The sequence below is a fragment of the Gavia stellata genome, unplaced genomic scaffold (assembly GCF_030936135.1).
Source record: "Gavia stellata isolate bGavSte3 unplaced genomic scaffold, bGavSte3.hap2 HAP2_SCAFFOLD_382, whole genome shotgun sequence".
Classification (NCBI taxonomy): domain Eukaryota; kingdom Metazoa; phylum Chordata; class Aves; order Gaviiformes; family Gaviidae; genus Gavia; species Gavia stellata.
Window position 1 is genome coordinate 19,794 of NW_026776404.1, and position 11,839 is coordinate 31,632.

General features: G+C 63.3%; 2 protein-coding genes across 2 annotated transcripts; one reads left to right on the plus strand and one right to left on the minus strand.

Moving 5' to 3' along the window:
* The first annotated feature begins 1,066 nt into the window (after positions 1-1,066).
* Positions 1,067-6,786, plus strand: LOC132320947 (zinc finger protein 629-like). Its single transcript, XM_059834592.1, has 5 exons — positions 1,067-1,133; positions 2,497-3,097; positions 3,574-3,610; positions 4,547-4,619; positions 5,118-6,786. The coding sequence occupies exons 1-5, from the start codon at positions 1,067-1,069 to the stop codon at positions 5,699-5,701; spliced, it is 1,362 nt and encodes a 453-aa protein (XP_059690575.1). The 3' UTR covers positions 5,702-6,786.
* Positions 6,787-7,065: 279 nt separating this feature from the next.
* Positions 7,066-10,720, minus strand: ZBTB45 (zinc finger and BTB domain containing 45). The gene is made up of 2 exons (XM_059834593.1): positions 9,730-10,720; positions 7,066-7,421 (listed from the first exon to the last, which is right to left on the minus strand). The coding sequence occupies exons 1-2, from the start codon at positions 10,718-10,720 to the stop codon at positions 7,066-7,068; spliced, it is 1,347 nt and encodes a 448-aa protein (XP_059690576.1).
* Positions 10,721-11,839: the final 1,119 nt, after the last annotated feature.

The following is an 11,839-nucleotide window of genomic DNA, read 5'->3' on the forward strand; positions in this document are numbered from 1 at the left end:
CACCTCCTAGGTGTTCCCAGGGTGGTGACACATCCCAGGGAGGGGAACATCCCTCCTGGGTGTCCCTGGGGCGCTGGCACACACGTGGGCTGGGGACACCCACGACAGGGCCCTGGTACCGACCCCGCTGGGGGGGAGGCGGCCCCCCCCCCCGCCCCCCCCTCCGGTCCCGCCCCCGGCCCCGTTCGTTCCCCCGGTATCGCCTCCGGCCCCCTCTGCTCCCCCCGGGGTCCCCTGGTCCCTCCCCGGTGCCTCCCGCCCCCCCGCCGTCCCCCCCGTGCGGGCGGGGCGTGCCCCCCCCCCCCCCCCCCCGCCTTTTCCGCCGCTGCCGCCAGCTCAGCCTGACTCGGGGCAGGGCCCGCCCGAGGTACTGGGACGGGGGGTTACAGAGAGCGATGGGGGGGGACTGGGAGCACTGTGAAGGGACTGGGAGCACTAAGGGGGGACTGGGAGAGTTGGGGAGGCTGGGGGGTGGACACGGGAGGGCACCAGCGGGTTACTGGGAATGCTGGAGGGGGACTGGGAGTGCTGAGGGGCAGGACTGGGAGCACTGGGGAGGGACTGGGAGTGCTGGGGAGGTTGGTGGGGTGGACACTGGGGGGCATCAGGGGGTTACTGGGAATGCTGGAGGGGGACTGGGTGTGCTGTGGGGGAGAACTGGGAGCACTGGGGAGGGACTGGGAGGGCTGGGAGTGCTGTGGGGGAGAACTGGGAGCACCGAGGAGGCCAGCAAGGGGGTTACTGGGATCACTGGGTGTTGCTGGGGGTGCTGCAGGAGAGTTACTGAGAGCCCCGGGGCAGAGTTACTGGGAGCACTGGGAAGGTCGACTGGGGGAAACCAGGAATGCTGAGATGTTACTGGGAGCACTTGGGAGGCACTGGGAACACTGGGAGTAGTCACAGGAAGCACTGGGAGTTACTGGGAGCACTGGAGGAGGCGGGGCCTGGAAGAGCACTGAGGTTTACTGGGAACACCGAGAGGGCACTGGTGGTTACTGGGGCGCTACTGGGAGGGCCCGGGGGGGCACTGGGAGCACTGGCTGACGGTGGTGTCCCTGCAGGCGCCATGTTCCTGGCTGACGGCCCCTGGGCGGTGGCGGCCCCGGGACAGCGCCCCCCCCACGCCCGCCCTGGTGAGCACCCCGGGTCCCCTCAGGTCCCCCCGGGTCCCCCCACCTCCTCCTGAGTCCCCTCCTGTCCCCCTCCATGTCCCCAGGTCCCTCAATGTCCCCCGGGTCCCCTCCATGTCCCCTGCATGTCCTTGGGTCCCCCTCAAGGTCCCCCGTGTCCCTCAGTGTCCCCCAGGATCCCCTTGTGTCCCCACCATGTCTCTGTGTGTCCCCAGGTCCCTCCACATCCCTTTGGTGTCCCCTTGTGTCTCCACCGTGTCCCCACCATGTCCCCCACGTGTCCTCGGGTCTCTCAAAGTCCCTTCGTGTCCTCATATGTCATCACGTCCCCACCTTGTCTCTCCCCCGCATCCCCATGTCCTCTTATGCCCCCCCCACGTCACACCAGGTGTCCCCCCACATCCCCCTGTGACTCTGTGTGTCCCTCTGTGTCCCCATGTCCCCGCGTCACACCTTGTGTCCCCTCACATTGCGCTGTGTCCTCCGTGTCCCCATGTCTCCCATGTATCTCCCCATGTCACTCCACGTCCCCTTTGTCACACCACATGTCCCCCCATGTCCCCCTGTCACTCCAAATGTCCCTCTGTCCCTTCACGTGTCCCTGTGTCACTCTGTGTGTATCCCCACATCCTCATGTCACTCCAGATGTCCCCCATGTCACTCCACGTGTCCCCATGTCACACTGCATGTCCCACCATGTCCCCATGTCACTCCGAATGTCCCCCATCTCTCTCCACGTGTCCCCCACATCACACCACATGATCCCCATGTCACTCCAAATGTCCCCCATGTCCCTCTGCGTATCCCCTGTGTCACATGGCGTGTCACACCGTGTCCCCCATGTCACACTGCGTGTCCCATGTCCCCATCTCACTCCAAATGTCCCCTATGTCACTCTGCGTGTGTCCCTGTGTCACTTTGAATGTCCCCATCTCTGTGTGTCCCTCCGCATGTCCCCTATGTGACACTGCGTGTCCCCCACATCACACTGCGTGTCCCTCATGTCCCTTCACTTGTGCCCACATCCTCGTGTCACTCTGAATGTCCTCCACGTCACTCCACATGTCCCCATGTCACACTGCATGTCCCACCACATCCCCATGTCACTCTGAATGTCCCCCATCTCTCTCCACGTGTCCCCACACATCCCCGTGTCGCTCTGAATGTCCCCCATGTCCCTTCATGTGTCCCCCACATCACACCACATGATCCCCATGTCACTCCAAATGTCCCCCATGTCACATTGCATGTCACACCAAGTCCCTCACATCACACTGTGTATCCCTCCGCGTGTCCCCCGTGTCCCTCCACGTGTCCTCAGCGTCACCACCCCCTGTCCCCCCCTCACTCTCCCCTCTCTCCACAGCCCCCGACCCCGCCAACCCTCCGCGACCACCCCCGGTGCTGACGCCACCCGCCCGCGACACCACCTGCCACCAGCGCAGTGTCCCCATGTCCCCGCCGGCGCTGGGGGCCCACTACTGCGGCGACTGTGGCAAGACCTTCGGCACCCGCTCCCGGCTGGCAGTGCACCGGCGGGTGCACACCGGCGAGCGGCCCTTCGCCTGCGCCCACTGCGGCAAACGCTTCAGCCAGAGCTCGGCACTGGGCCTGCACCGGCGCCTGCACACCGGCGAGCGGCCCCACGCCTGCGCCGACTGCGGCAAAGCCTTTGCCGCGCCCTCGCACCTGGTGGTGCACCGGCGGGTGCACACCGGCGAGCGACCCTTTGCCTGCGCCCACTGCGGCAAACGCTTCAGCCAGAGCTCGGCGCTGGCGCTGCACCGGCGCCGTCACACTGGCGAGCGGCCCCACGCCTGCACTGACTGCGGCCGGGCCTTCGCCGTCGCCTCCCACCTGGCCGCTCACCGTCGCATCCACACCGGGGAGAAGCCTTTCCCCTGCCCACGCTGCGGCAAGCACTTCCGCCAGCGCTCCGCCCTTGTCACCCACCAGCGGGGACACAAGTAGCCCTCAGCGACACCGAAACGGGCGCCGGGTGTCACCAAATCCGCCACCAGGAACCCCAAAGGACTCCGAAATACGGACAGCAGGAATCCCCTTAACTCTGCCCATCATCATGGGGACCTCGGGGAGCCACCACCAGTGCTCCGGCCTCGTCACCCACCAGCGGGGACACAAGTAGCCCTCGGGGACACCAAAACAGGCACCGGGTGTCACCGAATCTGCCGCCAGGAACCCCAAAGGACTCCGAAATACGGACAGCGGGAATCCCTTTAACTCTGCGCGTTGCTGTGGGGACCTTGGGGAGCCACCACAAGCACTCCGGCCTTGTCACACGCACATGGGGACACAAGTAGCTCTCAGGGACACCAAAATGGGTGCCAGATGTCACCAAATCCGCCGCCAGGAACCCCAAAGGACTCCGAAATACAGACAGTGGGAATCCCCTTAACTCTGCCCATTGCTGTGGGGACTTCAGGGAGTCACCACCAGCGCTCCAGCCTCGTCACACACACGTGGGGACACGAGTCACCTTGAGGACACCCCGAATTCAGCTCCGGACACCCCGCTCCAGCTCTGGACACCCCCGTTTGTCTCCCCTCTATCTGGACACCCCCCCTGCAGCCTCTGGGACCCAGAGACCCCGTCCCCTTAACTCTGCCCCTCGGGGGCCCTTGGGGGACACAGGGGTGAGGCCCCAAAATGGGGCAAAAACCTGCCGAAATGGGGAAAACTGCCCCCACCCCGAAAGACACCGCAGGGCCCCGCCCGCGGGGGGGAGTCGGGGCAAGGCGGCGCGGAGGGGGGGTTAACACCATCGACTCGCAGTCCTCCGAGCGGAGCGGAGCGGCCCCTACCGGTGTCCGAGCGCTTCCGGGGGCGCGGGGCGGCGGCAGCACCGCGGCACTTAGGTGAGGTGGGGGGGGGGGGGGGGACACCGGGGGGCACCCCGGGGAAGGACAGCCCGGGACCGGCCCAGACCCCCCCTTGACCCCCCGCTGCCGCCCCTCGCCCTCGACGTCCCGGCCCCCACGGGCCCCGTCCCCGGTGCCCTTCCCACGTCCAGTGCCCCCTCCCGGGCTCCCCCCCGGCCCGGTCCCAGGACAATCCCCCCCCCCAGTGAGCCCCCCATGCCGCCCCGCACCTCCCCCACGCTTACCCCATTTGGGGTCCCCCCTCCCGGTCCAGAGGCCCCCCGCGTCCCTCCTTCACCCTCTGTGCACCCCCATAGTCAGTGCCCCCCCAAGATCCTCCTTGTCCCCCTCCACTTCTGTCACACCCCCCCCCCAGGGCCCCTCCCGGGTGCCCCCCACCCCGCCCATCCAGGGCTACCCCCCAGTCTCTCCAGCTCTGGCACAGGGTGCCCCCCTGGGTCCTCTTTTGGGGGGGTGTGGGTGCTGACACCCCCCCCCCCCCCCGCCATCTCCCGCCCACCCTGTGTCTCCCCACAGGCCATGGATCAGCCAGAGGAGCCGCCCGGCGACTGGGACGGGAATGGGGGGACGGTACCCGGCGCCCACGGAGGTGAGCCCTGCCCAGGGTGGGGTGCAGGGGGGCACCGCAAAGCATCATGGGACAGCGGAGGGGTCCAAAGCCAACCAAAGCAGGTCTATCTCATCCAGGTTCCTCATGGCTCCTCCCAGTGAAGTCTGAGGACCTCCATGGATGGAGACCCATCACGTCCCTGGGTCTCTTTCCCAGCTCCATCCCACCAGGGTGGGGGGAAACACGGGGCCTCTCAGGGGTCCTTGCTCCAACCCAACCCCAACCCAGGTCCATCCCTGACCTCCACGTTCCTCCTGGCCATCTCCGAATGAGATTTGGGTCTGAGAGGGCACCGTATGGCTTGGGGGGCAATTTGGGAGATCTGGGGGCACAGTGAGGGAGATCAAGGGGTGATTTGGGAGATCTGAGGTGAATTGGCAATTCCAGGGATCAATTTGGGGTACTGGAGGCAATTAAGAAGCTCAGGGAGAGCAACCAGGGATCCCTATAGTGACACCCATCTCCATGTCCCCACAGGCACCGTGAAGTCCCCAGAGACAGACACCCCCAAGAGGCTGGTGACATCGCCACCGCTGCCTCCGTCACCCGGCCTGGACTGGTCCTGGGGGCTGCCCCCCACACCGCCCACAGGTACCCGGAAACCCTACAAGTGCACCGAATGTGGCAAGGCCTTTGGGCAGAGTTCGCACCTGATGCGGCACCTGGGCACCCACACAGGCGAGAAGCCCTACAAGTGCGGCGCCTGCGCCAAGAGCTTCACACAGAACTCCAACCTCCTGCAGCACCAGCGCACCCACACCGGCGAGAAACCCTATGAGTGCAGCGCCTGCGGCAAACGTTTCGGCTGGAGCTCCAACCTCAGCCAACACCGCCGTCTCCACAGTGGCCAGAAGCCCTTTCAGTGCAGCCAGTGCGGCAAATGCTTCGGCGAGAGCGCCCGTCTGCTCGAGCACCAGCGCACCCACACCGGCGAGAAGCCCTACCGCTGTCCCGATTGCCCCAAGACCTTCAGCCGTGGCTCCCACCTCGCTCGCCACCGCCGCCTCCATGCAGCTGAGCGGGGACCCAGTCCGGCCCTGGCGATGCACCGGGGGCTCTGAGGGGCTCCCCGAGGAGAGGCGAGGAGGCGGCCGCATGGACGGCGGTGCTGCTGTGGTGACCATGGGGATGTGGTTTGCCCTGCCGGTGCCCATCGTCAACAGAAAGATTCATGGAGGATCCGTGATGCGGTCAGTGGCTGCTACAGCCCTTCTGTGGTGGCCATGGGGACATGCTTTGGCCTCGTTGGCGCCCATCGTCAATACAAAGACTTCAGGAAGATCCACGATGTGGCCAGTGGTTATTACAGCTCTTCTGTGATGGCCACGTGCCCGTGGGTTCACCCTATCAGCACCCATCATCAACATAAAGACTTCAGGAGGAGCCATGACGTGGCCAGTGGCTCCACAGCCCTTCCGTGGTGGCCATGGGGACGTAGTTTGGCCCCACTGGTGCTCATCGTCGATGTAAAGACTCGGGGAGGACCCATGATGTGGCCAAGGACTCTATGGCCCCTCTGTGGTGGCCATGGGGACATGGTTTGGCTCCATCGATGCCCATTGTTGGCTTGTGGGGAACCTGCGTGGGCCAAAAGCCACGGCACTGGGAACAAACGTGGACACAAAGCCTTGGGGAGGGTCCATGATGTGGCCAACTGGGACATGGTTTTGCCCCACTGGTGCCTCCCATTGGCTGGTGGAGAAGCCACGTGGGCAAAGAGATGGCATTGGGGCTGGAGGTGGACGCAAAGACTCGTGGAGGACCCGTGACGTGGCCCAATGGCTATTACAGCTCATCTGTGGTGGCCAGGGGGATGTAGTTTGGTCCCACTGGCACCCGTCGTCATCACAAAGACTTGGGGAGGTCCCATGACGTGGCCAACCGCTACCATGGCCCTTCCATGGTGGCCACAGGGACATAGTTTGGTCCCGTTGGCACCTGTCATCATCACAAAGACTTGGGGAGGTCCTATGACATGGCCAGCGGCTACCGTGGCCCTTCCATGGTGGCCACATGCCCACGGTTGGCACCCACCATTCAGTAGGTGAGATGTCACGTGGGCAAGCAGCAAGGGGAGGAATTTTTAGGGCAAAAAATCGCAGTAACAGCACTAAAACGGTCCTTAAAACCCGCATGTTGATTTTGACCACTCGCCGGCGCCACCAAGTCTGTTTAACCGCCCCCACCACCGCAGTTTGGGGGGACGGAAACCACGTCGCCAGGAGGGGACAGGCGGGACAGACCCCATCTCCCTCTGTCTGTCCATCCAGGGCATCAAATCCATGGCTGGGGTGGGGTCAAAGTCCTCCGGGTTTCACCCTTGGGTGCTCAAACAGCCCCGGGGGCTCATCCACGGGCACGGGGGAGCCCCAAAGCCCACCCCCGAGGCAGTTGGGGGGTGACAGAGACCCCCCCCGGGGCACCCTCATGCCGTGTGAGCGGGACCAGCACCCGCAGCCTCGGTGCCTGGCCACGTCGCCATCCCGGCTTCAGATGGTGGCGGCCCTGGCGGCGGCCCCGGCGGTGGCACGGGGTGGGTGGCAGCGGCGTGGCGCTCGAGGAGGGTGCGGTGGGAGAAGCCCTTGGTGCAGAGGCGGCACTGGAAGCGCTCGGGGCGGTGGGTGCGCATGTGAACGTTGAGGGAGCTCTTCTGGGTAAAGCGTTTGCAGCAGACGCCGCACTGGAAGGCGCGGACGCCCGTGTGGGTCACCATGTGCTTCAGCAGGTAGTCACGGAGTGAGAAGGAGCGCCAGCAGATGGAGCACTGGTGGGGCTTCTCGCCTACAGAGAGACAACTGTGGGTCAGCTTGGATTGATACAGGTCAACACGGATCAACGTGGGTTAACATGGATCGATACGGGTCAACATGGATCAACGTGGGTCAACATGGATCAACGTGGGTTAACATGGATCGATACGGGTCAACATGGATCAACGTGGGTCAACATGGATCAATATGGGTCAACATGGATCGATACGGGTCAACATGGATCAATATGGGTCAACATGGATCGATACGGGTCAACACGGATCAACGTGGGTTAACATGGATTGATACGGGTCAACGTGGATCAACGTGGGTCAACATGGATCAATATGGGTCAACATGGATCGATACGGGTCAACACGGATCAACGTGGGTTAACATGGATTGATACGGGTCAACACGGATCAACGTGGGTCAACATGGATCAATATGGGTCAACATGGATCGATATGGGTCAACATGGATCAATATGGGTCAACATGGATCGATACGGGTCAACACGGATCAACGTGGGTTAACATGGATTGATATGGGTCAACATGGATCAACGTGGGTCAACATGGATCAATATGGGTCAACATGGATCGATACAGGTCAACACGGATCAACGTGGGTTAACATGGATTGATACGGGTCAACATGGATCAACGTGGGTCAACATGGATCAATATGGGTCAACATGGATCGATATGGGTCAACACGGATCAATGTGGGTCAACACAGATCGATACAGGTCAACATGGATCAGCGTGGGTCAACACATCGATATGGGTCAACACGGATCAACGTGGGTCAACATGGATCAACACGGGTCTACATGGAACAACACAGGTTGACGGGTCAACATGGATCAACACGGAGCAACACAGGTTGACGGGTCAACATGGGTCAACATGGAGCAACACAGGTTGACAGGGGTCAACATGGATCAACACGGAGCAACACAGGTTGACAGGTCAACATGGAGCAACACAAATTCATGGGTCAACATGGGTCAACACAGGTTAACGTGGATCAGCACATGTCAACACAGAGTGACATGGGTCAACATGGGTCAACATAGATCAACACAAGTCAGTGGATCAACGTGGGTCGAAAGGGAGTGATGTGTGGTCATCGTGGGTCAACACAGGTAACATGGAGCAACATGGGTGAACATGGACCAACACAGGTCAACACAGACCAACACAAGTCAGCATGGATCCACAGGTGAACATGGATTAACATGGATCAACACAGAGCAGCATGGGTCAACAGATCAACGTGGGTCAACACAGATCAACATGGGTCAGCATGGCTCCACAGATGAACATGGATCAACACGGGTCAGCACATGTCAACATGGGTCAACAGATCAACACGGGTCAACATGGATCCACAGGTGAACATGGATTAACACAGGTCAGCAGATCAACATGGGTCAAAATGGAGCAACACAGAGCGACATGGGTCAACACAGATTGGCGTGGGTCAACAATGATCCACATGGGTCAACACAGGTCAACACTGGATCGACATGGGTCAACACAGGATGACACAGGACATCATGGATCAACACAGGTCAACATGGGTCAACACAGGTCAACAGGGATCAACAGAGCAACACGGGTCAACATGAGGCAACGCAGATCAACATGGGGCAACAAACGTGGATCAACACTAGAGCAACATGGGTCAACACAGACTAATGTGGGTCACCGCATAGTGACACGGGCCAACGTGAGTCAACACAGAGTGACACAGGTCAACACTGATCAACATGGAGCAACGTGTGGCAACATGGATCAATGCAGAGCAACATGCGTCAACATGCATTGACACGGAGCAACACGGGTCAGCACAGGTCAACACTTGATCAACAAGGGTCAACACTGATCAACACAGGTCATCAACACTGATGAACACGGGTCAGCACAGACTGCCGTGGGTCAGCACAGAGTGACACGGGTCAACACCGATCACATGGAGCAACACATGTCAACACGGCTCAACGCAGAACAACGTGCATCAGCGTGGACTGACACGGGTCAGCACAGGTCAGCGTGGGTCCCCCGTTACCTCCCTGTCCCCACCCCTCCGCTCCGCCATCCCCCAACGTCACCATCCCAATGTCCCCGTCCCCCCGTGGCCCCCCTCCCTCGCTCCACCATCCCCATCGCCCCACATCCTTGTCCCCCCAATGTCCCCCCCACCCTTCCATGCCCCCACCTCATCCCCCGCCCTCACCGTCCCCACAGGGGACATGCTCCGGCCCCACAGCCCCCCCGGAGAGCCCCGTGTCATCACCCCCGGTGTCCCCCCCCATCCCGGTGTCCCCTCACCGGAGTGGATGAACATGTGTTTGGTGTAGTTCTTGCGGGAGCTGAAGGTCTTCTGGCAGTGGCCGCACTGGTAGGAGGGCTCGGGGCAGCGCGAGGGGCCGGGCTGGGGCGCCTCAGGGGCCGGGGGGACGCCCCCCCCGCTCAGCCCCCCCTCTGCGCCCCCCTCGTAGAGTGGTGGTGGTGCGAAGCCAAAACCATTGCCCCCCGTCGCCACCTTGGCCCCGAACGCCGGCACCCGGCCCGGCGCCTCCAAGCTGCAGTCGGGCCCGAACTTGGCCCCGTCCTCGCCGGGCCATGGGGGCAGGAAGGCGTCGGCGAAGACTTCGGGGGCGCCGAAAAATGGGGGGTCCTCAGCGGCGAAGGGCGGGGGGGCGAAGCCTTCCTCACCGCCGGCAGCGCCCCCCGCTTCCTCCTCCTCTTCCTCCTCCTTGACCGGCAGCTGGAGCCGCAGCGGTTGGCGCTGCTTGCGGCTGTGGCAGCTCGGCACCGGCTCGGCCGGACCGAAGCGGACGTCGGGCTCCGGCGGTGCCAACGCCGACAGGGGCTTGTGGCGGGGGTCGGCGGGTGCCGGGGCGGCCTCGGGGCGGGGCGGGCGGACGGGGGGCAGCGCCTTGGGACCGCGGCTCTGGGAGATGATCTGGGTGCACTCGTCGATGACCGTCTTGATCTGGAGGATGGAGGCGGCGGTGAGGATCTGCAGAGCTTCCGACTGGGCCACCACCAAGCAACCGCTGTACATGAACTCCACCAGCTGCCGCACGGCTCCGCTGGGGACAACGGGTGGCACCTCGATGGCCGAGTGACCCAAGAGCAGCTTGTCGTGGAAGAAGGGGCTGCCGGCGGCCAGGACGCAGCGGTGGGCCCGTAGGGTGGCCTCGCGGATGCGAACCGTCACGTCGCAGAAATGGCCGCCCAAGCGTTGCCCGTTGAGGGTCTCCAGCAGCGAACGGCTGAAGTTCTGGAGGTGGATGTAGTGCACCGCCTCCGCCATGGCGGCGGGGCCGGCGCCGGCGGGGACCGGGGTCGTCAGCGAGGTCTGGAGATACCTGAGGGAAGAGCAACAGGGTTTGGGGACATCGTATGGGGTGTCACCAGGGGCTGGGGACAGCAACATGGGGCGGAGAAGCCACCGCGGCATCACCAGGGTCTTGGGAGAACACTGAGGACATCTCCAGGGGGTTAAGGACACAGCTGGGGACATCAGCATGGGGTGGAGAAGACACCTTAGGGGATGTCACCAGGGGTAGGGGACATCAACCTAAAGTGGAGAAGACACCTTAGGGGATGTCACCGGGGTCTGGGGACATCAGTGTGGGGTGGAGAAGACACCTTAGGGGATGTCACCGGGGCCTGGGGACATCAACGTGGAGTGGAGAAGACACCTTAGGGGATGTCACCGGGGCCTGGGGACATCAGTGTGGGGTGGAGAAGACACATTAGGGGATGTCATCGCGGTCTGGGGACATCAACGTGGGGTGGAGAAGACACCTTAGGGGATGTCACCGGGGACTGGGGACATCAACGTGGGGTGGAGAAGACACCTTAGGGGATGTCACCGGGGTCTGGGGACATCAACCTATAGTGGAGAAGACACCTTAGGGGATGTCATCAGGGTCTGGGGACATCAGTGTGGGGTGGAGAAGACACCTTAGGGGATGTCACCGGGGCCTGGGGACATCAGTGTGGGGTGGAGAAGACACCTTAGGGGATGTCACCGGGGTCTGGGGACATCAGTGTGGGGTGGAGAAGCCACCAGCGCATCACCAGGGGCGGGGGAGACCTTGTGGGACGTCACCGGGTACTGGGGACAGCGCTGATGACATCACGGGGGCTTGGGGACACCTTACGGGGCGTCACCAGGGGCCGGGGCCACCTCACGGGACGTCACCGGGGTGTGGCGACACCCCGGCGCCATCCCCCACGCCACCCCCCCTCCCGCGGACCCCGGCGGCCGGCCCCTCCCCCCCCCGCGGGCCCCAGGCGGCCGGGGGGCGGGGCGGGGGCGGGGCCGCACTCACCTCCGCGCCCGCCGGAACCGCCGCCGGCCCCGACACCCGGAAGCGCCTTCGCCGCCGCTTCCGGCAGCCTGGCGCGTCATTTCCGGGGCCGC

Coding starts and splice junctions, on each gene's coding strand:
- LOC132320947 (XM_059834592.1), top strand. CDS start 1,067: ATGTTCCTGGCTGACGGCCCCTGGGCGGTGGCGGCCCCGGGACAGCGC. Junction 1,134..2,496: donor CCCCCCCCACGCCCGCCCTG/GTGAGCACCCCG, acceptor CTCTCTCCACAG/CCCCCGACCCCGCCAACCCT. Junction 4,620..5,117: donor GGTACCCGGCGCCCACGGAG/GTGAGCCCTGCC, acceptor ATGTCCCCACAG/GCACCGTGAAGTCCCCAGAG.
- ZBTB45 (XM_059834593.1), bottom strand. CDS start 10,720: ATGGCGGAGGCGGTGCACTACATCCACCTCCAGAACTTCAGCCGTTCG. Junction 7,422..9,729: donor ACACATGTTCATCCACTCCG/GTGAGGGGACAC, acceptor GTCTCTCTGTAG/GCGAGAAGCCCCACCAGTGC.